At 42.9% G+C, this 27,552-nt stretch overlaps 1 protein-coding gene across 1 annotated transcript in view; it reads right to left on the reverse strand.

Moving 5' to 3' along the window:
* Window positions 1-27,552, reverse strand: part of IGSF22 (immunoglobulin superfamily member 22) — a 201,510-nt gene that overhangs the window by 78,158 nt on the left and 95,800 nt on the right. The window contains 6 exon segments of the mRNA XM_030560544.1: window positions 4,568-4,678; window positions 7,649-7,786; window positions 8,386-8,465; window positions 13,309-13,393; window positions 19,507-19,696; window positions 21,138-21,376. Of these exon segments, the coding sequence (XP_030416404.1) occupies window positions 4,568-4,678; window positions 7,649-7,786; window positions 8,386-8,465; window positions 13,309-13,393; window positions 19,507-19,696; window positions 21,138-21,376 (843 nt within the window).

A 27,552-nucleotide genomic window follows, 5' to 3' on the forward strand; every position in this document is an offset into this window, starting at 1 on the left:
TTAAGTATTTGATAGACTCTCAGATAGATTGATTGATTACCCTTGCTGTCTGTGTATTTTATATAAATAATAATATACACACACACAGCAAGACATTCAGAGGAAAGTGAGATTTGTGCCTCTAGTTATGGCCTCAAGTTTATCTTGAGGTACATTTCCATTTTCTTCAATGTTTCTGAGTCATTATGAAATCACCAAACATACCACCAAATATTCAGATGTGCACGTTTATTCTGCATGCCTCAGGTTTTGGTCATCAACACAATCCATCTTAGGCCTGAGTTTCAGAGGTGCTAAGTGGAGCTAGCGATCCTCAAAGTCTTGGCCTCAGCCTTGTAGAGACTGTCTGGAGCAACCAGCATTCAGCTGAATAATTCTCTTCAAAAGGCAGGTTAAGTGTCCAAGGAAAGTTACCTTTAGCTTCCACAGACCTCCTTTAACCACTTGACTGAGTTTTAAGGAAGCACTGGAGAGCAATTTTGGGTTAAGGCTAAGAACTAGGAGTAACATTTTTAAAAATGCTTAAGGCTCAGATTTTTAAAAGGTGTTGGTCTGCTCAGCATTGCAATGCCTAATTAATTTAGTGTTATTTTCAAAAGTGATGGACACACTAAGGAACCTTAGTCTCACTGAAAGTCAATGGGACTATAGGCTGAATGGCTGTCCCTCCTTGTCACTCTCTGAGGGAGGGCATGCCTCCTTGCTGCCATGTACCTATAAAGGTGAGCTCAAAAGGGGGGAATTAGCTGTACCTAGTGCTCCAGCCCTCCAAGCAGGATGGCAGTCTGTGAGCCAGAGGCCATCAGCCAGGGTAGGGCAGTAAACAGTCCCATTGACTTTCAGTGGGATTTAGGCTCTTTAAGTCCAGATACTCAAAGGTATTCAGGCTCCTACCTTCCACTGAAATCAATAGGACTTAGTTGCCTAAATATCTTTGAGGATTTGGGCCCAGAGTCACTTTTGAAAATGAGATGTAGGATTCCTTGAGAATCAAGCTATGGCAGTCAAGAGCACTAGTTTTATAACTACATTTTGAAAACAGATTCAAAATATTATGAAAAACAGTGGTTCCAAAACACAAATGCAAGAAGAAAAGAAACAAGAATACTCATGTGAAGTTACTCTTCCAGGGGATAGGAAAAAAATAATCACTAGTTCAAGATGCATTTAGTTTTCTTTACATTGTTACCGATTTTATACTTCCTAATCAGAGAACCCTGAATTCTGTGACACTGTATACATTCATTCCTACTGAAAAGAAAATACTCTTTCTCTATACTTTGTTGAGATTCAGGAGGCGTGGGGTTAGGTTGGGAAGAAACAAGGTTTAATTGGTGGTTCAAAGCCCAGAATCATGTTACTGCTCAAGCTGGGATAATCAATCAGTGGCTAGACCCTTGTTAGGTTCCTTTGAAAACGAAAAAGACTTCTTTCTCCCTTTTGCTGCATTCCTTTCTGAATTCCCAAAGCCTGCTAAGGCCTGACCCCGTTCTGAAAGAATTACGGTAAACCATCCTCAAACCTCGTTGCTGAGAAATGTACATCAGTCTCTGCAGTGCAGCTGGTGGATTGCATTTAATTTCTAATCAGTTTAGATCCTACCTCTAGCTAAGAGAGAATGTCCATGGCATTGGAGAATGTGACGCAATTAATGGCTTCTGTGGTTTTTGTTACCATGCCATTTATTGTAAGTATACTCCAGAGTGACAGGCATTATTGCCATTATATGATAAAAGAACAGTCCCAGACAATGACATCTCAATAAACAGCTCCTTTATTTCTCTCCTGGCAGCTTGGAACCATTCACCTACCAGCTTCATTTTTTTAGTACTGCCCCACTGATGCTGAAAGCTGAAGCGCTGCTTAGTTGAATAACCAAGTGGGAATGTGACCTTAAAATGAATGGAGGGAACAGGTTGTATGGAAAAGGAACTATGAGCTTGGAAACGTGTAATACCAATCAAAGCTTCAGTGTCATTTGTGTCAGCATAACATTCTCATTTCCTGAAGGGATATATATTATAAATTTAAACTGCTTTTAGTCCTCTCCTTTTAGATCTGCTGTCTGCTCTTTCCACCTCTTTTCATCTGCCTCGGGGTGGCTGGTGTTATAAGACATGCATGACCCCAACCAACAATTTGGTTTTAAAATTCTATTCCCCCCACCCCCACCCCCGTAGAATCCTATATAACTACACACAAAAAAGGGGCCAGATTTACCCTTGCAATAAATAGACATCTGAGTAGAGCTAGCTGAAATCAGGATTTCCAAACAAAACCAATTTTTTTGAAATTTCTCACAAAGCAGAAATCCCCAAAGGAATTCACTGCCAGGATTCTCAGGGCTTCTGGGCTCTCTTGTGCAGACCCAGGAGCCAAGCCCCAGCTAGAACCAGGATTCTCAGGACTTTCAGGCTCTCTATTCCATGGTAGGGAGTCTGGAAACTCTGATACTCCTGGCATGGCAGAGCTGCCATGCAGTCATGGACCCCTGGTAAACCTGGAGTCCCCAAGCCCAGGAGCAGTGCACATGAAGGAGCTTTCCTAGAGCTGTGACCCCATACAGTATGCTTGGTGGGGATGCCCTGGAGCTTTGGACTTTGGAAGTCTGGGGCTCCCAGCCCCCCAAGCAGTCTGCCTGGTGATTCTTAACTGAAAACTTTTTGTGCTTTTGGTTTTTTTATGTTGAACATTTCCATGCAAAATTGACAGCCACGTCTTGCAAAAAATTTTACTTGGCTGAAAACTCAATTTTCTGTAAAAAAAACAGTTCTGACAGGAAAATTTCAATCAGCCCTGATCACTAGTATTAAACTGCTGCATTTACCAACAATTCTTGAATAACCATGTCGACACTACACCCCAGCAGGGATTGTGAATTTCACTGAGATACTTGCAGTAGCTGAGTGAAATTAGCCAAGGCCTCGTCTGTGAGACAAGGGGACTCAAATGAACTTTGGCTCAATTTTATTCTCTCTGTTGTGTCACGTAGTCTGAGACATGGTTGTATTTAAAGATTATGCAAGTCTGCACATTCATGGAAGTAATCTTTCCTTCCCCTTCCCACTTGTCTCAGAGTGTGATCTTCAACGCATCCTCTGCGCCAAATGCATGATTGACAGACTTTCCATGCTCTTGATCCAGACACAGGGTTTTGTATGCTAGCTCTCTGCATATTAGCACATGGCTGGTGAGACTCAAAGCTGCTTGTGTGAAAGGAGGCTTGTTCGCAGTTTGGGAAGCAATTCTGCTTTGTTATACTGAGTTCAGGGCTGGATCTGACAGACGAAAAGATGTGTGAAGATTATGCGAAGGAGACTTTTCCTATTTAAGTATATGTCTTGAGACCATGGAACCTAGTGAGTTGTTACATAGGATGGTGATCTCCTGGACCAGATAGCAATAGAGTATTTATAAAATAAGTATGTGCTGGAACTCAGTATTCAAAGGGTGCCATGGCTGTTATTTGTTTGGAAATCTAAGTATTTTATTTCAAGCAGTTATCTGGAAGGATACCATAATTAGAAAAGTTAACACTGGATGTAGTGGTGGAAAAGTGCTCAACAAGCTATCAGCAGTTTTATTCTGTTTACTGTAGCATGTTTCCTTTAAGCAGTTTCAGTGCTAGTTCACCTAACTGCTTAATAGAATAATAAGGATGATACGCATCAGTAAAGGTTTAGCCGCAGTGAGCAGTGGTGGAGTTACTGTACCATCAGCAACTGCTAAATAGATTGGTAGACACATTACTTAGGAAAACTGGGAGAAGACAACACAGAGGCCAAAGGAGTAGAACAGATGGTCTAGGAGGGACAGGACATTAGATTGGGATTCCTGAATTCCTTTCCCAGCTTTACTGCATATTCTCAGTGGCACAGAAGTCATCTTAGCTTTCTATATAATATTTTGCACCCAACAATTTGACAAACCCAACAGTATACAAGATGTTTAATAATGTTAATATGAAGACTAGAAGCATAGTTTAAGCTTTTCCAAGATTGACAGCTGCTAGAGATCTCTACACAACCTAGAAAATGTAAAACCTCACCTAAGGCCAAATCCTCAGATAGCGTAAATCAGTAAAGCTCCAGGGAAGCCAATCAAGCGAAGCCAATTTACACCAGCCGAGGAACTGACCCACATTCCACAATATTCCTTGTACTCCATACAACATCATCACAAAGTTCATGATGTTAACCTAAATCCAATGTCTTTAGTATGACTTATAAAAGCCAGTTCAAAGTTAGGTAAGACACAATCCCCAAGCTAACACATCACCACAGAAGACACTTGCACAGAATCACTCACTGGTCTCTTTCAGTGAATGAACACATTCCTGTTACAAGTGGCCTGAAAGTCTTTAGACTGTACGCATTCAGTCTACATCTCCGACTGTTTTTATTGTTGCATTGTTTACATTTTTGGGATCCGATCAAGGGCATCATGAATGCAGTAGCGACAAGTGATATTTGCACAGTGGATATGATTTGTACTCAGTTCTCCATGAACAGTCCTGTTCAAGGTTTTGAATTTCTCTGCTATTGTAAATACATCTGAGCAATCTTACCTTCAGGGTGATGAGTCTTAATCGGTAATCATCTGCTTGTATGACCTGGTCAACTGTGATTTCTATTCCTTCATAGGTGACCTGTTCCTCTGGCCAGTACTCTGTACATTTCTGCATGCAACATAAAATACATTTAAGGAGACACCAATGGTGGTTCACTTCACTATGCAGAAACTGTGCCCGGTGTATTCTTAGATGAATCAGGATGCTGAATATTTCTGTAACAGGATGTAACTCAAATTTTTACGTTAAATATAGGGGCCAAAGTTTCAGATAGTCTTCTCTGCAGTCACTCTGATTAAAATCCAATGTCTAATTACCTCCCTCACTCACATGCATAAAACTTTGTTTGTGTGTGTGCAATGTGATGTATCTGCACATTTTAAAATTTCATTTGGGAAGCTGGTAAGAAATGTGGCAGTGTTTATTAATATTCTATTCATTTTTATTACGGTAATGATTGATATTCATTAATAATCTGCTCTTTGATCATTACTATTTCTGTGCTATGCACAAACTGATATGGAAATGTACAGTACCCCTTTTTTGTCTCTAATAAAGAGCCATGGCTCTCTGCATCTCAAATTATAATCTGTATTTCTTTTCCCTACAAAAGGACATGACTGGAAATGACTTTGGAATATAGAGTGTGTTCAAAGACCCACTATAAAATGGAAGAAGATCCTACATTGAAGCAAAGGAACTAAAAGGAAGAAAGTGTCAGAATACAGATTAGTTTTGCTAAATCGTTTTGGCCAAATCCATGGGCTCATTCAGTGCAACTGATACAGTTTGAATAACTGAAGCTATAATCCACATTTAAGGATATATTGTGGCATTTGTGCCACAATGTTGCCCGAGAGGTAATGGAGAGCAACGCTTCCCAGGGAAAGTACTGGGAGAGATTGTCTCTCACCTATACAATTTCTCCTGGGGCTGCTCAGTGCACATGGAGTAGGCCTTCAGCACATCAGCAGAGATTGCTCCCCTTGTAAGCCTATTCCAGAGACCAATGTGGATGGGGGTCAATTCTGAACAAATGGCTCCCCAGGTATAAAACAGAGAGCAAGCAGCCCTCATGCTCTCCAGAGTACAGGGGCTGCTATTCTGGGAGGTCTTTGTGCACCCACGTAAGTGAAGGGAGAGAGAATTCTTGCAAGCCCTCCCTTCTGCAAAGTCCAGCACAATCTGGCCCTTAACCGTAAACTCTGTGAGCAAGTTAAAAAAAAAAATCTGCTGGAAAAGAAGGGCCAAGAACTAAAAAGAGTCTCGAAAAGCTGCTGGGCCAAATTCTCTTATGGTGTAAATGGATGTTGCTCCACAAAGGAAACAGTTTTTTCTCTTAATTAATTAGCCTCTCAGAGTTGGTAGGACAACTCCCACCTTTTCATGTTCTCTGTAGGTGTAAATATATATCCTCATTATATGTTCCATTCTACGCATCCGATGAAATGGGTTCTAGCCCACAAAAGCTTATGCTCAAATAAATTTGTTAGTCTCTAAGCTGCCATGAGTACTCCTGTTCTTTTCACAGTGGAGCTGTGCCACTTCACACTAGAAACAACTATGGCCCATTGTGTCACTGTAAACGCAGACTGAATTTTTTCCCTCCTCCTAAATTGCAGAATCCATTGTAAAAAGCGTCAAATGCGCCAGCATCTATCAATAGTACAGACACTATGCTGCTGAAATGAGTGGAGTAGGATCGCCCACACATTTCTGTGGGCTGTCTGTCAGTTCAGATTAGATGTGACAGAGGGCTGGGATACTGAGCTGTTCATCTTCACATTAGCAAAGTCACTGTGTATAGCAGAAGCACAAAGACTCCTTTACTAGCATCATGGCAAACAAAGGTTTTAGTTCTGAAGCTACACACTGTGGAGACCTGGTATTTATATATTAATATGTATTAGAAAAAAGGGAATATAGAAGATGTTAGCATGGAAGAGCTTACCCTATGTTTATGTCTGACTCTCACAGAATGATTCAATTTTTGATACAAAAGGTATCAGGAAAGACTCAATATCTCTGTATGTTAGATATACGCAGCAGCCAGTGTCACTACTGTGATGGTAGCATGGCTGTGCAGTGTTTCCTGAGGCTGACATGACAGGTGAGATAGTCTGTTGGTGTTGAATAATAGGAAACACTGATGAAAAGATTATTTCGCATTCTAGTGGTACAATCCAGATGTAAAAACAACAGTGGGAAAGCTTCAGAGCAGAGAAGACAATGAAGGACATGATTGCCTCTTGGTCTCTTCTTCCTTCTCAAGTGTATGGTTGCAAAATTTTCAAAAGGACCTAAGTGATCTGGAAGTCTAAATCCCATTTTCTAAAGTAACCTAGGCATTTAGGGCCAGATTTTTAAAGGTAATTGATATAAATGGGAGTTAGGCACATAGGTACTCCCACCAGGCACCTTTCTGCATCTTCAGCTGTTTAAATCACCACTGTTTTGGGATCCTGTGGAATAATGTGATACTGGCCACAGAATCGTAAAACAGTGGTGATGCAAACTCTGGAAGCCTGAGACTTTGCAGATAGAATTGTATGGGATGGAGTGGTAGAAATACATTCAATAACCACAAACAGTTCACTCTTATAAAAATCAATTCTAGCAGGGAGTGATTTAAAAAAGTTTGGAACATCTTAATAGTTGCAATATTTTAACTGCATTTCCCCAAAATGCTAAACAACTAGGGCAGTCCTCCACATACAAATCATCTTTAACTGCTTCTAGTCATAACTAGCATTATAACATGACACAGTATGTTTAATGAAGCAGAGACGGCTTAATGGAAAAAGGATGCAGAAGAGAAGCCAAAATAAATACAGGATAAGGAGGTTCAGTCTCTGTTACTCTATTGTTTATAGGTATTCATATACAAAAATTAATAGGGCTTGAACTTGGTGGGATGTTGCTTTTGAAACCTTCAGAAATGACTTCAAAAAAGGTAACTGCAATGTACTATAAACTTTGGTCACTGAACCAACTCATTTATTTCCATGGGTCTGGCACCTGTGCCTGAAATACCCGCTACGATAGAGGATCGAGACATAGCTCATATGTAATCATTACCTCATTCATCTCTTCTATATTGGTAATCATGACAATGATGGGAGAACGCTCCTGCCACACCATTCTCCAGAAATCACTGACAGTATTAACTATGGGTCCCTGAGTAGCAATATATACCTTTTCCTCTTCTCCATAGCCCTGCCAACAAAGCAACAATAAATCACTATCAAACCATGTGTGCGCACACACGCACATGCCTGGACACTTCAATCTTTACCCAGTGAAAGCTCTCATTGGCTACAATGGGATTATTGCCTGAGTAAAGACTGCAGTATCAGGTCAACCGTTATCAATCCAAGAGGTATTGTGCTCACTCACTCACTCTCTCCCTCACGCACGTACATACACACACACAGAGGCAAGGTAGAAGGTGTGACTTCAGGCTAAACAAGCAGCAGGCAATACTATGGCAATGGGATGGATTCATGCTACAACAGCCTGGTGGTAACTCTGGGTCAAATCTTGCAGGCATAATTCCCATTGACTTTGCTGGGAGTTTTGCTTGCATCAGGCCAGTGAGGCAGGGAACTTCATGGCAAAAAATGCAAATATCTTGTTTTTACTGGACCAGGATCTTTACAGTTCGGCTCTGAGGTTCTGTTTTCGATAATACAAAAACAAGAGAGAAAAAGAAACCAAAACAAGATGGTCTTTAGAAGCCAATGGACATTGTGGTTATTCTTAAATGATTAATTTCTAACAGTCTACACAGAGACATTGGACTGCTAAGCTCTTACCCTGATGTAGTTAGCATTGATATATGAGCTAAGAGGATCGTCTTGATCATTTGAGGTAAGGCACACTCTGCTGTGAGGATCTACAATGTGTAAAGAGATAGTTAATAGTTATCAGTCAAGAGGAGAAAAAGGTTTTTAAGATCATTTTCTAGCCTTTAGTAAGACAGCTAATTACTTAGGCATATTCATTAGTAGCAACGACAGATACCTGCGATGCTCTAAAGGGGGCACTGGGGAGTCTCTGATTGAAATGTGTGTATATATTACTGCATTTACTTTCAGTGTGCAACTATCAACAGATATTTGCATGCAACAAAATTAATTATCTTACTAAATTAATATTACTGCTCTAAGTAGAGGGGTAGTTCATCATTTATGATTGTAATAGCATTTGAATGATTCTTGGCGTTTGACTATGCTGTCTATGTCTAAGCTTTGAGATATTAAATTTCATGTAACGTATGCAAGCCCACGACATTACCGTAATTTCCTTTTGCATTAATTTCATTTTTTCGTGCATTGAAGTATTATTTAGCAAACACTGTTAACTAGCAATGACTTCAGTGTGGCTTTCTGCTTGAGTAAGGACTGAGCAAAAACTGTGTTAGGACCTCAAGATTTGCCCCATTCGGTTTTATAAACTCTATCCCTAACCTTATTTTTTGGCCTTAAATTAAGGCCTTGTCTACACAGAATAATTGCACCATTTTCACTATACTGGTATAGTTAAAGCTATACAACACCTGCTAGAGTGGATGCAGTTATATTGATATATCTTAGAGCTTGTCTATACATAAACCGCTACAGCAGTACCTCTGCATGGGTGCTGCTTTAGCACTACAGGAGAATCCGTCCTGTCAACATAGGTAATCCATTCCCTCAAGAGGTGGTGTCTAGGTTGACAGAAGAATTCTCCCATAAATGTAGTGCTCTCCATCCCAGGAGTTAAGTCGGTTTCACTGGATTTTTCACATCCCTGAGTTATACTGACCGAATTTCCTAGTGTAGACCAGGCCTTATTCATTGGGGAATAAGCCATACCAACACAAGCACTTTTATACCACTGTAAGTGCATCCACATCAGGGGGAGTTATACTGGTATAACTATTTTGGTAAAAAGAACCAACCCTAACTCAGGGGTGGCCAATCTGTGGCTCCGGAGCCACATGCGGCTCTTCAGAAGTTAAATATGCAGCTCCTTGTATAGGCACCGACTCTGAGGCTAGAGCTATAAGTGCCAACTTTCCAATGTGCAGGGGGGAGTGGGGGAGGTCACTGCTCAACCCCTGGCTCTGCCACAGGCCCTGCCCCCACTCCATCCCTTCCCGCCCCCTCCCCTGAACCTGCCGTGCCCTCGTTCCTCCCACTCCCCTCCAGAGCCTCCTGAATGCCACAAAACAGCTGATTGGGAGGTGCGGGGATGGAGGGAGAGGCACTGATCAGCGGGGCTTCTGGTGGGTGGGAGGCGCTGGGAGTGGGGCAGGGAGGGGGCAGCTGATGTGGGGCTGATGTGAGGCTCCTGGCGTATTACTGTGGCTCTTTGGCAATGTACATTGGTAAATTCTGGATCCTTCTCAGGCTCAGGTTGGTCACCCCTGCCCTAACTGAAATAGTTATACCAGTACAAAAACATTGCGCAGACCAGGCCTAAGCTGACAATATCCCTTAAAATATTGTCATACACTTACACCACAAAGAAGCAAAACACTGTTAGTTAGTTTTCTGAAGTCTTTTCTAAGAGTGTTTTGAGCCTATACTAGGTTTTGTAGTAGGATCTCACCAGGCTGAGATTTTTTAAATGAAAGTGACAGATAAGAATACCTAGTTCATAGGTACAAATTTTCATCAGTAGATCTCAAAGTAGATTAATATCATTACTGCCATTTTACAGATGGTGACACTGAGGCCTAGAGAGATGAAGTGACTTGCTCTAGTGGCAGAGCCAGGAACAGAACTCAGATCACCCAAGGCCCATTGCAGTACTCTATTGCTAGGCCCCACTGCCTCCTTAACAATAATACTTATTGAAAAGTCTTAAAAATTTAATAAGGAGTGAAAGAAATATGGCTCTTCTACAATTAAATAAGGTTGCCTAGAAATTTTGCATAGAAGCAAAAAGACTGAAAGAGAATGATATATAATATCTTTCCTTTTTAGATTTTTGACCCATCTCTGGAGTTCCATAGCAAGGATAACATTTTCTATTACATTCTGCAAGATAATCCAAAAAATATAGAAAAATGATAATTTTCTATTAAATTTTGAGAGACTTTTCCATAAAGGAAGAGGTTTCAGATTTTCTGTCAACATGCAAATTTAACAGTTTCTGAAACAGCCAAACTAATCTGCTTAGCTTGGCACGTCTCCAAAATTAAACACATCCTCACCCCTTAAAAAGACTCCCCAAAACCATCTTCACCACCACCACCACCAACAAAATTGGGAATCTGCAAAAGAAATTTACTACAAAAGAAATATAAATTAACTGAATTAGAGCCTATTATCATGTTCCTCACTGACTACAATTAACTCTAGGGTTGCACATAAACTAATCATTATGTTAAGTGCCTTCTTACCTTTCAATGGTAACTGCCTCAAATACTTCTGGAGTACACAGCTGGGTAGGGAATTTTAAGTTTTTTATTTGCTCTTTAATTTTCAGGGTATACTTTTGGTTTCGATGTCACTTTTATAATGAAGAAGTGCCTGCTGCTCCCTAATGTTAGATTGGAGGTCAGATTTGGCTGAGTCTGCCATTGGCAAATAGATCAGCATAGGTTTTGCTGTGTAACATGGTCAGCTGTTCCTTCCATAATTGCTTGGTGCAAAGCGAACAGTTAGGAAGACCCTCGTGGTGACACAGACAGCATAGGCTGTTATTGGTTAATCTGGAAACTAAAGAGCCAGGAGAGCCACATAGTCATGAACCCACTGGCCACCTCTTCAGCCCACCCTGTCGTGCCCCCAATGCTCTCTCTTCCATGGTACTGTGAAGAGAAAGGCTGAAGAGCACAGCTTTATGGCAGGAAGGGAGTACGCAATACCCCTGTGTAATGTACCAGTTCCCCACCCCTACACTGGAACTGGGTGTGTTCCAACATAAGTGACTACGGTGTGTCCTCTGGTTTCCCATGTGGCAGCCTGCCATCCTCATCCACCAAGTGGCACTGGGTTATGTTTCATAGAGATGGATGGTTTTGAAATTCCTGATTTTTATTCCTGTCAGTGGAAAAGTCTGATTTCCTCTGGATAAATTCCTTGTTAACATTTATAGTTACTCTAGAGTGGGAGCCAGTCCTCCTATCTAGATGGCTCACAGCAATGGAAATGAGTATTACCAGATTTTGTAAAACCGAGGTGGAGATAGCATCAAGAGAATTAGCTGATTGATGACCAAGCAGTTACTGAATGCACAGGGGAAAAGCTAACAGAAACCTGTTAAGAGCTATAGGCCAAGATTTTCAAAAGTGGCTAGCAATTTTGTGTGCTTCCATTTTTGAGTGTTTAACTTGAGATACCTTAAAGAACTCCAATCTTCAAAAAAGTGCTGGACAGCCACCTTTGGAAATCAGGCTCCTTTAAGGTCTATCAGTTTGCGTGCCCAAATGGAGAAACTCAGAATCACTAGTCATTTTTGAAAATCATCGCTGTAATATCCAAACTAACATAAAAGTTGACAGAAATGACAAGGCACCCAACCGTTAGCATGTTTTAGGAGGAAGGTTCTGAAATGTTTGGCTGAGTGTTTTTAGCACTTCTGGTCCCAGCTAGAAATGTCAAAACATCACTAGAAGGGGTATCTACATGGGATTTCTGACCAAGACTGGAAGTTTGAGAGTTGGAGGTTTCAGAAGAAAGCCTGTTCTTGCCAGATTTCCACTCCAGGTTTGTAGACTAACATGATTTGCTTAGTTGATCAGATTCTAATTTCTGGATTATCTGAGCCTCACTAGCACTCTGAACCATTTGGGCTTCCCTAACAAAGCTGCAGCAGAGCTTGTTGGCGGCATCTATCTGACAATGGCTTAGAGAAAAAAGAAGGATCTGTCAAAACATTAATATTCAGACACGACATCTTATAATTGTATCGCTTTTCAAACTATCTTTAAGTGTGACAGAGGGAAAAACGATAATGGCTATAAAATCAATCCCAAGCAAAACGTTTCTCAAAATTTCCATTCTCGGCTATAAGCAATAAAACAACTTACATTTAAATAAATAAAGAAAGATGTATTATATTTTCTTAAAGAGACTGGGCCAAATCCTCAGACCCTTATTCATTTTTCACTTGGGGCCTTATCCTGAGAAATGCTAAACACATTAGGCCCAATCCAGCACACAGTGATGTAAGTGGGAATTTTGTCATTGACTTTAAAGGGCACTGGACCAATGCCTTCATTAAGCATTAAGTCAGAGTTGAGATGTTCAGTACCTTTTAAAACAAGGCATATTGAGTGGCACCTTATGACCCAAGTAGTCCCACTGGTTTCAAAGGAAACATTCAGATGGTAAAATACGGCTCAGCATGAGTAAGAGTGTCACAATTTAGCCCTTAAACATGAGTTTACCAGAGGAAACAAAGTAAAACCTGAATAAAGGCATCAAGATTTTGGGCAAAATTTTCAAAAGCACCTAGGTAATTTAGGAGCTTAATTTCTATTTTCAAAAGTGACTTAGGAACTTGAATCCCATTGGCTTTCCATAAGACTTAAACACCTAAGTCTCTAATGAAAATGGGACATGAGTGCTCTTGAAAATATTACCCTTGCTCAATGTTAGCTTTAGCCTAGAAGGAGTATCCTGGAGAGGATCTGTGAAAGGCATTCCACCGAAAGCAAGAAACTAAGCAAATACTGGATACTGAGACTTCACTAAATACTGCATCAACGAATTGCAGAATTACAAAACAGGTTTGGAACTTACTTGGGAGAATTGTTTTGTAGCGATTCTTCCGCACTAATCCTGGAATATCATATTCCTTTGGATCAACAAAGTTCATTGGGATTTCCTGTTGGAAGATGTACAATAGACTATATTAATAGATTCACAAGGGGAAAAAAAACATTACGTCTTGACTGTGGAAGAGTAGCAGAGATGAAGTCAAGTGAGACATATGGTATAGTAGTTCTAACAATTTACCACCAAAGCATGACTGATGGTTTCCTTTTTGTGTCAATGGTTTTCTTTTTTGAAATCATGAATATAAAAAAATGCTCTGGATGACTAATTCCGTGAGTGGTGCACAGTATGGCACTATTTCAGCTCCTAATATTATTAGAAGTGTATTGTGACTTGAGGCATAGATGTAAGCCAAGGATGGTGCGTAAACTGCATCATCCCAGGAAGCACAGTACTTCAGACACACCCCTCTGAGTCACAATTCTTGGCCTTCTTCCTCCTTGTTAAAACAGGGGCAGTAATTAGCTGCTGGCCTGCACCTGCAAATTACAACACCCTCCATCACAGCTCAACTGCACTGGCCGGGTAATATGGGGATGGGGGGTGGAGACAAGGAACCACCCATTTTTTGCCCCTTCCCAACCACCTTCTCTGGGAGAGGGGACAGAAGTAGGTACTTTGTGTGTACCTACCTCTCCTGCGCAAATAGACCCAAGGTCCAGGTAGCTCACAGAGGGCTGTTGGGGGTGGGTTCTTACTCTCTTACACAGGTGTGCAGGCCAAGTCACTAACTGGCCCTTAGAGGGTGAGTTCTTCAGAACAGGGCCCTGATACTCAGTGGGCTCTACCCATGATATAAATATTACATAACAATAATAATTTCTTTAAAAAGCTTTAACAGGGCTACTTCTTTATCAGAAAGAGCCACGGGGAGAAATAACAAGAGAATTTGCACTGGGTTATGGAGCCTTTCATATTTATATTACAGATTCAAATCTCAGAGCTCAGGCTGGTTACATTAGGAGCCATTTGATTGCTCTTCAGAGGGCTACAACATGTGAAATTAGTTGATCAATTCATAGCGGATGCACAGCCACGTAAAGCAGCCACAGGTGAGAGACCAAGGAGTGAATGTAATCACAGAGACTAAGCTCCCCTCAGATCCTGACTTTTCCACCTCAGAACAGGATAGAGCAGGGGTGGGCAAACTTTTTGGCCTGAGGGCCACCTCTGGGTATGGAAATTATATGGCGGGCCATGAATGTTCATGAAATTGGGGGTTGGGGTGCAGGAGGGGGTAAGGGCACCAGCTGGGGGTGCAGGCTATGAGGTGGGGCCGAGAGAGGGGTTGGGGGTACAGGAAGATGCTCTGGGCTGGCAACGAGGGGTTCGAGGGCAGGAGGGATATCAGGGCTGGAGTAGGGGGTCAGGCCGTGGGAGAGGGTCAGGGTGCAGGCTCTTGGCGGCGCTTACCTCTGGCAGCTCCCTGAAGCAGCGGCATGTACCCATCCAGCTCCTACATGGAGGTGCAGCCAGGCATCTCTGCGTGCTGCCCTGTCCACATTCGCTGCCCTTGCAGCTCCCATTGGCCGCGGTTCTCGGCCAATGGGAGCTGCAGGGGCAGCGCTTGGGACAGGGGCAGTGTGCAGAGCCCCCTGGCTGCCCCTACGCATAGGAGCTGGAGGAGGGACATGCCGCTGCTTCCAGGAGCTGCATGGAGCGGGGCAAGCCCCCAACCACGCTCCCTGGCTGGAGCGCCGGAGCAGGGCAAGCCCATGACCCTGCTCCCCAAAGGGGCTCCAGGGCCAGATTAAAACATTGGGAGGGCCGGATGCGGCCCCCGGGGCGTAGTTTGCCCACCCTTGGGATAGAGGCACGAAGGCAGAGCTTGCTCTGGTTCTGTGTTTAACATGTTCTGTGGGTAAACAAAAGGTAGAAGATCGTTAAAATTAAACACTGCGTTTTCTACTCCAGGTGCTCTCAGCCTGCCTCTTACCCAAATTCATGGTGGAAAAAGCATTAGTAATCTTCCACTTTAGCAAGCACCCAACCAAAAAAATTAATAAATTGCTAGAATGGACGTCATATTTTGTGGTTGATGCTACTCTGCATATGCAGTTTTGCTGATCTTTGCTTTACCTAATTATTTTATATCTAGCCATGTGTTTTCCTCGCTTTCCCTGTCCCTTATCATCAGTGATTTTGAGGAGATGATGTCCCACAATATGCCAGAAAGGCCACATTTTTATATGTTTTTATTCAATTTAATTTTGAAAAAAAGCCCTTATAAATCAGTCCCTAGTGGGTCCCATAGGGAACTGAATGCTGAGGTCTAGGTGTTTATTTTGACAGAAGAACTGATGAGCAAGTTAGAACTGGTAATGCACATGACCCAGGGTCTCTTCTTGCAGCCAGTTTTATTAGCTAGAATTCTGTTTATAATGTATCCAAGAATTAGCTGTAAAAAGACTGAAAGAAAAATAATCATACTTTCTGTCTCCTCTAGCCCTATTACAATCAACACTCTCTTAATCTGTCAAATGAAAGGAAAAATTGACAACTTGTAAGTCATTGTTGATAAGAATTTTCCTCAAACATCGGAAAAGGAATTAAACCCCTTTTCTGTTCCAATAGGACACACTTGTCCTCGCCCTGATTATCTCCCATCTTTATTCCTACCACCTCCTTTTCTCTAGCCTCCTGGATGCCTATAGTACTAGTCAAAATGCAGCTGCTCAAATGTCTTCCTTGCTAGTCAGATTGATGGTCACCCAACTGTGCAAATCCTTTCACTAGCTCCCACCACTTGTATGCTGCACCAAGTTTAAACTTCTTGTCCTTGCCTTCTGAAGGGCCTATAAAATTCTACTCTGGATGACACCACCCATATGTCTCTTACTACATCCATTCCCCACTCCTATCCATCTCTACTCTGCTGATGATGCTATTTATGCAATCTCATTCGTTTCTTTCTCTCCTTCCAGTCCCCATGATTTTTTCCAAACCATCTCTGTCTATCAGCCAAGATGGCAGACATTATCAATGAAGTGTTCTCTTCCCGTTTCATCATGACACCCTCCACCCCATTTCTGCACTGCATATCCTCATCTGTGATATTCACAGGAAGGGCCACAAACAATGATAAAGAAGTAAGAATAGCAATTCCAAATCTAATTCCACCCCATGCTATTTCTTCCTCTAGTCACTTCAGTGCTTCTCTGTTTTCTGGGCTAGATTCTAATCTCTTTGGGACAAAAACTATAGCACTGTGTGTCTTGTTTATCGCTGAGCACACTTAAACAAATTGTTATACAACATTTCATGGAGCTAATTTCCACTTCTTTCAGATGTACAGTTTAGGGCAAAATCCAAAGGGTCTTCCTTGGGTTTTACTTTGTATTTAGTCATTCATAACTCTCCTTGAGACCCTGAGGTTCTTCCTCAGGTTTTACTTACTCACTCACTACTCCAGCAAACTCTTGCTGAAGTCAAAGGGAATTTGCTTGCATGAGAAAAAACTAAGGCCAAGGCTATACCACAGAGCTATACTGGCATAACTACGTCACTCAAGGGTGTGAAAAATCCACACCCTGAAGCAATGTAGTTATACCAACCTAACACCTCATGTAGATAGCTCTCAGGGAGCTGGATTAACTACTCCAACAGAAGAAACTCTCCCATCATCGTAGTAACACAAGCCCTAAACCATTCAGCACTCGGACTAGTAGGTATTGCTCTTGACTTTCCCTTCGAAGCGTACACACAACTTGATACTTTTTCCACCATGAATTTGATCATATCTAGCCATGTGAGTAAGAGGCAGGCAGAGCACATGGCATAGCAAGTTCAGGGTTTATTTTAGCTAGAGCTGGTCATCATTTTTGCAAATAAATCTTTTTCTGACAAAACATTTCATGGAAAAAAAATCATTTTTTGCCTCACAGAAAATAAAGTAAATTTTTTACTAGTTTTAATATCACTTTACTAGCCTGTAATATATGGCAGGTCACATGGGCTACAACAACTCACTGTTGACTTGTCCAGCTTGACTACAGTAGCCAGCTCAGGCACTTCCTCAGCAAAGATGCATCTCAATAACTACCTTCATCTAAAACAGCATTTTTAAACAGTCAGGATTTGTCTACACACAGAAGTTTAACTGCTTTAATTATAGAGGCATAGTTAAAGAGATACCACTCTTCTAGTGTAGACACAGCTATATCAATACACCTCTACCCTGATATAACACGACTTGATATAACACGAATTTGGATATAACGCGGTAGAGCAGTGCTCCGGGGGGGGCGGGGCGGAGCTGAGCACTCCGGTGAATCAAAGCAAATTCAATATAACGCGGTTTCACCTATAATGGGGTAAGATTTTTTGGCTCCTGAGGACAGCGTTATATCGAGGTAGAGGTGTATTATGGTGCTTATACCAATTATTCCCATATGGGAAAGGTATAAGGACATTATATCATATTATGTATAATGCAATTTCATACCAGTATAATAACGTCCATATCAAGGGTTGTAATGGTATAAACTATACTGGTAAAAATAATCACACCTCTTGCCCACATAGTTTTTGTATGGGTATAATTACGTGAAGACTTGGCCTCAGTAGTGACAACCGTGCTTCTCTCCCAGGGTAATGTGATAACTGATTCCATTACTCACAGCCACCAAGGAATCAGTGATGAATCACAAAGTAGATTTGGCTTGATGGTTTTCCTTTGACAGATGCTTTGTCTGTCTCCTGTTTTCTTTAGCCTATCACTTTGGGCACTTTCTGATGGCTAAATCTTAAGGTCTTTAATGAGCTTTTCCTCAGTGCTTCCTCGAAAGGGAATGTGGGACTGAAGGAAAACTGAGTAAAAAATGTATAAGGACAACAAGGGTCTGGCTGCCTGTTTGGAAACTGTGCCCCAAAATATATTCTCTGCCTTTGAAAGGGAAGAAAGCCCAGCAGTTGCAGGTAGGGGGAATAGAAAGGGAGTACTCTCAGGTGTTGTTCCATTCTTTTCTCTGCTCCATAAAAGGTCTTACATGGATTCTCTGTCAGGTCAGGAAGCAGGTGGGCTCTGGGGACAGCAGCTGTGCAAGGCATCATCCTCCTGACACTCTCCTGGATTCCATGCTTAAGAGAATGCAGACTGGGTCAGCATTAGCTTAGGCAGTTCCCACCTGCGTGCTCTGAAAGACCCTGGCATGAAAAGAGGCATGAAGTTGGGTGCAGATGAAGCAAAGGGCCCAATTCTCTGTTGCTTAGCATGCTGCACAGTCATTTTTACTCATGCAAAGTGGGCATAACACACTTTTTAATCAGAATTCTCCACTCACTCACACTTGTCCTATCCTTGGCGCTCACTTTGCCCAGGTACAAATGACAAGATGCATGACAGTGGAGAATCAAGCAGTTAGGACAGAAGCTTGGTTAAAATGCGGAGCAACCGAAAAGCCATTGTGCTAACTGCAATTAAACATAGCCAGCCTTTTCACAAAGCTGCTCAAAAAATCCAATTCTACTTGTATATGATGCTTGTATTTCCACCAAAAGCAGAGTCAGAATGCTTCCCCAAAAATAAAAGTGTATACATGAAGTGAGGGAAAGATACTTTCAGATTCATACTGTCAGTTGAAAAAACAGCTAATATCTAATGAACATTTTTTTAAGTGGATGATGAGGATAGTTAGTGCAAACTCTGTGGCATTTGTTAAGTGGGACAAACATCCTATGTTTCACCCGCCGGATAACTTTCAGACAATTCAGAAGAGCAGCTCTGTACAGAGTATCCACCAGGAAGTGGATATACTAGCTGAAGTCATGCCTGGTGTAACCCTCTGGGATTCAAGAGTTATACCCAAAGCAAATTTGACTCTTTTTCTTTAGTCTAGTGCAAAACTGTGAAATTTTTGTTATGAAATAACATGCTGAGAAAAAGGCTTCTGAAAACAAAGCTAGATCTTCATTACCAGGACTAGGACCGTAGTCTGCAAATGAAAAGATAGCTGAAAGCCTTCAAATTCAGTCATTTCTAACTGTAACAAATTTGAGGATTTAATAAAGCGCTTCACTGAAGGAACTGGAGTGTGTATTTAGTTATTTTGGTCTTCCAGAAGAACTTATAGAAAATTCCAGTAAGAGTCACAGGAGGTGGCAATGTTCCATTTTTCACATGCCACAAACTCTTCTCTCAATTTGAGAAGTCAAAATACTCACAAAAAACTCTGTCTGGAGTATGAAAGGGTCTAATGCTTTCTTGTGTAGCTCCTCTGCGGTAAGAATGTTCGATGCCATTTGTAGGTATTCTCGGGCTGACTGTTCTCTTGGTGACATGACATAGCCGAAGACTTGCTCGGAACAGCCTGGGGTACACATGTCCAGTGTGAGTGAAACATTTGATCCTCTCCTGCAAAACACAGCCCCAGGTTAAGACATCAGTTATGAAGGCTATGTGAAACACTCTGCATTAATTAAAACATGTCTTTCCATTTGGCCTTTATCTGCTTTCCTTGAGACAATGGCACTTTTGAGGGTGCAACTAAATTTTTGGAACGCTCAGAGCTCATCTAGACTAGAAACCACTGATGTTCCTGACAACAGGTATCAGCAAGATGTGCAGCTGAATGTGCTAAGACAGCTTAGCAGAGGCATAGACAAATGTGCAGCACTGGTTCACTGCATTTGTTGCTGACTCCCACTGGTCAGGAAGCAGTAATTTTTCTACTCTAGACAAGAGCTCCAGCAACTAGTCAGACTATGGCCTGGTCTACACTGGGGGTGGGTGGGGGCGAGAGGAGGGGGAAAGCAATCTAAATTAAAAAAACAACAAGGAGTCCGGTGGCACCTTCAAGGCTAACAGATTTATTTGGGCATAAGCTTTCGTAGGTAAAAAACATCACTTCTTTAGATGCGTGTAGTGAAAGTTACAGATGCAGGCATTATATAATGACATATGATGGTGTGGCTGACATGAATAACATGGCTGAAGTTGACGTACTTAGATTGACTTACTGGAGTGTCCTCACTGCGCTAAGTCAATGGCTGATGCTGTCCCCTCGCCTGTGCCTCTCGCCCCTCACCCTAGTGGAATACCAAAGTCGACAGGAGAGCGCTCGGTGGTCGATTTATTGCATCTAGACTAGACGCGATAAATCAACCCCCGCTGGACCGATCGCTGCCCGACATATACTCCTCCTTCGTTCCACTGTAAAGTTGCCCTTCTCCAGGTGTGAATCCCCTCCAGCAGAAATACAACTTCCCCAGGTGGTGCAAGGAGTAAATTAATCCACAGTGGGTCTATTAGCTTACAATCCAAAGAAAGATACTCATTGGGGAATGGCCCATTTATAAAACAATTACTACTAGTAGCCAGATGTGTGACAATTTATTTTTGGAAAAGACCAGTCCAACAACAATGAAGAAATAAAATGAAGAAATAAAGTATGGGACAGCCTATCAGTAGAAAAGATGACAGAGAGCCTTATATCAGGATCAAAGAGATTTATAATACACATTTACCATTTTCACAAAATAAACCTACAGATAAAAATAAGAGTCTGACCAAATACAAATAGGTTTTCTAAAGGCAACAAACACAGATTACGAATGAGATTTGGTAACGTGTACTGAAAGTTGTTAATGATAAAACAAAAAGTCACTATATATCTCATAGTTGTGACTCTCCTGGAAACAAAGAGCAAATTAAATAATCATTCAGTCTAGAACTGATGTTTTAAAACAAAATACATTAATTTAATGCAGTGAAACTACCAGTCTGGTCCATTCAGAACTTCTGAACTCTACACAACTTGTGCCAAATGCCTTGCTCTCCATCAGAACTATCCTACCTTTCTTGCAATCCCACTGATTTAACTGTCAGAGTCGCTGGATCCGTCTCTGCTTTGATGTCCATCACACAGTCAAAGACTGGCGTCTCTGGCACAGGATCCAAATCTAGAAAATCATCCTCGTTTTTATCCTCTGTCCACTCTGAGTATGTGAATGAAGGCTGGCGGCTCACAGACTGACGCCTGTCCTCTGGTAAGGGAAAGGGGGGATCCGGATGGGTTTTCACAAGATACCAAATCTGGAGGAAACAAACAGTTTTAAATCTATCTATGTATTTCCAGATCTTATGTAAACTCTAAAGATAGACACACCTTTTGAGCAATAATCTCATTCATTATACCCCAGCAAAATGGAATTGCACTAAAGAGAACAGGAGAGTTCAATACATGAGGAGCTTTCCTGTACAGATCACAAGAATATACCTTTTCCTATTCTAATCTTGCTTCCAGGCACAGAGGGTTTCCTGTAGCCTCTCAGGCTTCAGTCTGGAACACCGTGGAAGCATTCTGTGCTTGTGACTATGACATAGAAGCCAATGTGAAATCACTGCCCTTTTGTTTAATTGATCATCTTTCACAGAGTGTGAACAAAACTCTGTTAATCTACAGATTACGACCTTCACTGATTTAGATGCTGCTCATCTGGGATTTGGTTGGGTTTAAAACAAGTAAATACCAGTTTCCCAAATCTCAAATCTCTGATGATCTGACATCGTATCCCAAATTCATATCCAAAAATCACATTTGTTTTTCATGAAACCCTTGTTTCATAAAGCGCTTCATAAAACCTGCAACCATTTTCAGTTCTCAGTGATAAAACCTCTTCTGCAATCTAATAATCCGATTTAAACAAGACATAAACTGTAGAATAAATTGTTAAATTGTGTGAAACAAATGTCTTAAATTAAATATCTATAGTAAAACAAAGGATTGAGAATGACACAAAATTTAAAAATGATTGTACCATGGGACCATTATGATCACCTAAGCTGACCTCCTGCATAGTACAAACCATAGAATTTCACGCATAATTCTTGCATTAAGTCCTTTCCTCTGAGCAATACTGACTGATGCACAGGCACCAATTATTGCTAATATGTTTTGTTAATGAAATTTCATTGCTCCTAAGTTAAACCTACTGCTTAGTTCCCTCAGTGCACTGACTTTCAGTGGGAGTTAGGCCCCTCTGAAAACCCCAGCCATGCTGGTTTACACAGATGCTGTGGCAGATTATATTGTTTGAGAATATTAGGTTGGATTTATTTCCAGTTAGCAACAGGCCAAGTGGCAAAGTCTGAGATCAGATCTGAATTTTGCCACAGTGCTGAGATGTTTGGATCTGGGGTCTTTGGCTGAGCCTGTCTCTACTGCACAGGGCTAGGAACAATCTAACTCAAACTAATTTGGGGCTAGGTCCTACAAAGCGCTGCGTTCCTCCTTCCACATGCTGAGTGCCCTCAACTCCTTTTGAGTTTGAAAGCACTCAGCATCTTGCAGGATAAAGCCTTTCTTGGTTTTTTTATTTTAAAGGGACACTGTCAAATGTGAAAGTCGTGCACTGTCAAAAAGTCAAGTTTCTTTCCTTAAGTTATAAACAACGACCTAGAATATTAACTCAGAAAGGATTTTAAAAGCCAATTTTCTTGTCACTAGACATACTCGTCATTTATTTCTGGCATTTCTCTCAGCTTGAACAATGAAAATTAATCAAACAAGTTTTCACTTTTGTTTATAGGCAGCTTCAGTGTTAGGTTCCCATGCACTAGCACCGCACGGCAATGCTTGGGTTACAAATACTGAAAGGGAACAGGCATCTGTTTAAACAGATCTGTTTACACTGCAATTATTCAAAAGAAAATTATGGAAACATTTCTATTGGCCTTATGTTTTAGAAAAACTTTGGGCCAAACACGAGTCGATGATGCCCTTTGAAGTTTGGCTTGAAGCATGAACTTTAGAGATCTGAGCTCGTTATTATTTCCAAAATTCGCTTCTGGAACTTGCAAATGCCACAGTTCTATGGACTTCTATTGCCCCCATCAGTGTGTAATGTTTCAGCACCTCCCAATCTTTAATGTATTTATCCTCACAACACTCCTGCGAATAGGGCAGGGATATTATCCCTCTGTGAGATACGGAACTCAGGCTCAGAGAGACTAAGCAACTTGCCCAAGGTCACATAGGGAAGTCAGAGACAGAGGAGGAAACAGAACTCAGATCTCCCATGTCCTAGGTTAGCACTTCAATCAATAGATCATCCTTCCTCTCTCAATTGGCTGACAGCCCAGATTGTTATGGTGGGGTAGGGTCTGCTGTAGACTGAACATATTAATAAAAAATGCTCCAGCCTTAGGCAGAAAAGGGGGCGGGGGGATAGAAAGGAGCAAATTCACTGTGGCACAGGGATTGAGGGGAGATTACTTCAGCCTCTACTAATCAAGGACAGTTGGAGGCTGCTATGCAGCCTGCTATGCGCACAGAGGCTGCAGTGCTTTGTGTGGAGTCGGACCGCTATTCCGGTGCTGGAGTGAGTGACGACTCCATTAGGAGCTCTCTTAGATGGATATTGTGCTCCTTCTTTGTCCTAGGTTTAAAGGACTTGCAGATACGGCACTTGTCACTCATGTGCCCTTCACTTAAGCAGCTTAGGCAGCTGGTATGTGGATTGCTGATGCGCATAGGCCATTTGCAGCCATCGCATGGCTTAAAGCCTGGGGACCAAGGGATGCCCCAACTGGGTTCCGTCCGGGACTAACCAAGAGTTCGAGAACAACTACTAGGGGTAACTAATAAACTATATACAACTATATTACAGGTTTTCAAAATTCGCAAGAACAAAGAACAGAACAGCGCTAGCCGAAGCAGCAGATGTTCCAGCACTGTCACTGGCGGCAAGAAGGAACTGAGGGTGGGGGAAGCCAGCAGCGCCCCTTATACCACACCATGCAGGTGCCACTCCAGAGGGCACCAGAGCCAGTTCCCTATGGATACTACTGAGGGAAAAACTTCTGGCACCAGCACATGTGGCAAGCACACTCACCTCTAACATAGAATGGACATGAGCAAGCACTTGAAGAACAGTATTTTTGAGGGGGGCGATTGTTAGGGAGTAGGGGAGCCTCACCCATGCAGACCCTGGCTGACCTCTCGCCTCTTCCAATTAGTCAGGCATATCTGCCCCATCCCCATGTGTCCCTGCAGCCCCCTTCCGCCCATCCCCATGTGTCCCTGGCAAGGAGTCATCTCCCACACTCAGCAAGGCAGGATAAAGAGGTAGTGGATAAGATGACTGGAACAGAGAGGGCCCAGACAGATAAGGGAACTGCACTGAAGCAGCACAGGCTGTGGTAGGGACTCAGATTCTGGTGGAGTGGGTGCTTGGGGATCTGGGTGGCAGATAAAAAGAGCTACAGGGGAGACTGGTAGCTACCAAGCAGATTCTGCAGAGATCCGAGGAGGCCCTGCAAACAACAGAGAGGAATTCAGAGTTCCAAAAGGACTAGGCCTGGTATGCTAACGAAGAGAAAGAAAATATGTGTTTCCTCTTGCGAGGAGTAGAACAAGAGAGGGATAATCTGTGGGTGTAGCTCAGGCAGGTGTAGGGCAGGAGGCATCCCTACTTCCAAGGGTTGCAGGCTTGAGGGTGAGGGTGTGTGATGGGGCATCCGCCCCACACTGGCATGTAGGGGGTTAATAGACTCCTAAGGAGGCTGCACGGGAAGCAGCCAATAGGAGAGAGGCTGTGTGGGGCAATCAATCTGGGCCCAGCGGGCCCATTTAAGAAGAGCCACAGGGCAGAGCAGGGTCAGTCACTGCCTGGAGCGTAAGGAGGGAGGACTGGTTGCTAGCAGGTGGACAGAAGCTGCCACCATGGACAGAACAGTTGCTGGCAGGGAACTGGGTAGTGAGATGGCGCTCCCGGCTGACTGGTAGGACTGACATGCTGAGGCCCTGAGGTAAAGGTGGTGCTGGGGCTTTGGGGAAATGGCCCAGGAAAATGTACTGAGAAGTTGGAGGGGACACAACACATGGCTGCCACCTACAGGGTCGCTGGGTCGGGACCTGGAGTAGTGGGCAGTCCCAGTTCCCCCACTCATCACTGGGGAAGTGGCTGGACAGTTGTTCTAAACCCTACAAGGGGAGAGCACAGATGGTGACACAGCTGGAGGGCTGTGTCATGAAGAGGACACCCTGGAGTGACACAGTTCAGAGAGCAGATGTGACAGCAAGAGAAGCACTGGAAGAGTGTACTGACCTGTGGAGCTAATCCCCAAGATGGCCAGCAGGGGGCACCAGCGTGGTGACTGAGCCCCATCACACAGCCTATTAAACCAGAGGCTCTGGACTGCTTTGGGCAACAGTACCTGTGTACCAGTCAGTGCCTGTCACCTCTGATGCCACTGTGCATGCTATAAACCCATTTGTGGAGCTGTGGCCCTCCATATGCTAATGAGCAGCCTAAACTCCACGGTCACAAGCTTAACACTAAGGGCTCTCCGCTGTGCCTTAAACCCATGTTGGAGGTGATATGGAGCCAACTCAATTCAGCAAGCCAAAATTCCTCTCAGAGTCCCCCAGACCACCCACCGCTACAACTTTTCAGTTGCTCTCTGCTGCATACCTGTCCTGCTGCCCACTCTGGGATGTCTCTGCCAGGGTATTTGTATGGAGCCGTTTATAGGCTGCAGGCACTGCAGGAAGCAGGAAAGTGCCCTGTCACTGCACAGAGGCAGTGTGTATATGCGCACATCTGTAATTCACCTCTGTGCAGAGGGCCCTGCACCAGGCCAAGGCAACTCTTAAGCACTATGGGCTCCTGTGCAGAGCCGACCAACCAGATAGGGGTGAGTTTGTGTCAGTGATTCAGTAGGCTGGAAACCCAAAGGAACACAGGACTTGCTTTAGAAACAAAGGCGCTTTCCTCCTGACTGAAAAGGCATGTGGGGAATAGGGATCATGAAGAGACTGGAGGAAATTACATTACATTTAAAATTAAATAGAATTTTAAATAAATACATAAATGATAAATTCATTAGTCAGCTTGGAAAATCGTAACCCTGGTTTTAAGTGCTAGAGGCTTTTGCGCTGGCCTTTTCTGGATGGGTGAGCATCGGGGCACAATCTAGCCCTCAGGGAGTGAGGGAAGCCCACAGCACCAGTTACAAAAACCTCCGTCATGACTTACTAGGTTAGAGCTGGTCCCTGTCCACGGCTGGAAATCACTGTGTTCAGTAACATTCCATCACAGCCAGGACTCCCAGGAAAGGGCATCATAACTCTCACAATGAATAAAGGCAGGTTTTCAAGCGTTATGAACTCTCTAATACTCCATAGGGATGAGCTGGGCTCTGGATTTCAGGCAATCTTTAATGTACACACAGAGTAGACAGGACCTCAGTTTCGAAGGTATAATTTGTAAGACACCCTCCCACACACACATTCAGGTGCCTGCACTCAGTTTATCTACCACCTTGCAGAGGGCGAAGAGCTGAGTAAACCTTGCTTCAAGAGAATCTAGGTGCCCCAATTTGTTGTTGCGCTATAGATGTGCTGCTGCAAAGAGGCCACAGGGCAGACATGAGGTGTCCTCCTCTGGGAACACCCTCAGCGCAGGGACCCTGTAAGCCAGGTGCATAGTGAGCTTTGACAGATCTTCCTTGCCTCCACAGCAAGCGGGAAGACCCTAGGGCAAGCATCGGCTGGAGGTGGGAAGGTTGGATGGAGGGCAAGAGGAAGCATGTCAGGGGCAGATCTGCACTCTGGCAATATGACACCCCTGCCTACGCCACTGAAGCAGGGGCATAAATTAGAGCTGCCCCTGAATAGATAATTTGCCTCCCATCTGTCTGTACTTTTACACTAGCATCAGTACAGGGATGGATCAGGCCCCAGAACGTTCAAGATCCTCACACTCTCCCTTTCTCGGGAGAACAGTATGTAGGATTCTTTCTTCGGTCAAAACTAATCTCATCATAAATGCACTTCTCTGTCTAGAAAACATCACCTTCTAGCTGTCTTCCTATGCAAATCCCTTCTAGGCAGAGACATGGTTAAAGAACCAGAAAAAGCAAATGAAAGAGCCTAATTTCAGAGGAGACTAGGGGGAATAGAGAGAAACCAATTGATAAAACTGTCCATTCTCCTACAAGCTGGGGTTCTAGGAACACTGCCAAGCTCCACTGTTTGCATTATTTTCAAATTTCTTGGTAAGTAAGCTTATTATTTCCATGATGCTGTTCTGCAAATGCCTGTAACAGCAGATGTGTTCAAACTGTAAAACCCATGTGACCTGGCATGAGAAGGAGTTGCAATAGGCAGAGCCGCTCTGTGATTTGTCTGTGTTTGTGGAGTGCTCTGAGCACACAGTGAAATACAGCCCCGTGCAGTAATCATGCACTGCCCATTATTCACAGCA

Source organism: Gopherus evgoodei, chromosome 4, assembly GCF_007399415.2.
Source record: "Gopherus evgoodei ecotype Sinaloan lineage chromosome 4, rGopEvg1_v1.p, whole genome shotgun sequence".
Taxonomy (NCBI): Eukaryota; Metazoa; Chordata; order Testudines; family Testudinidae; genus Gopherus; species Gopherus evgoodei.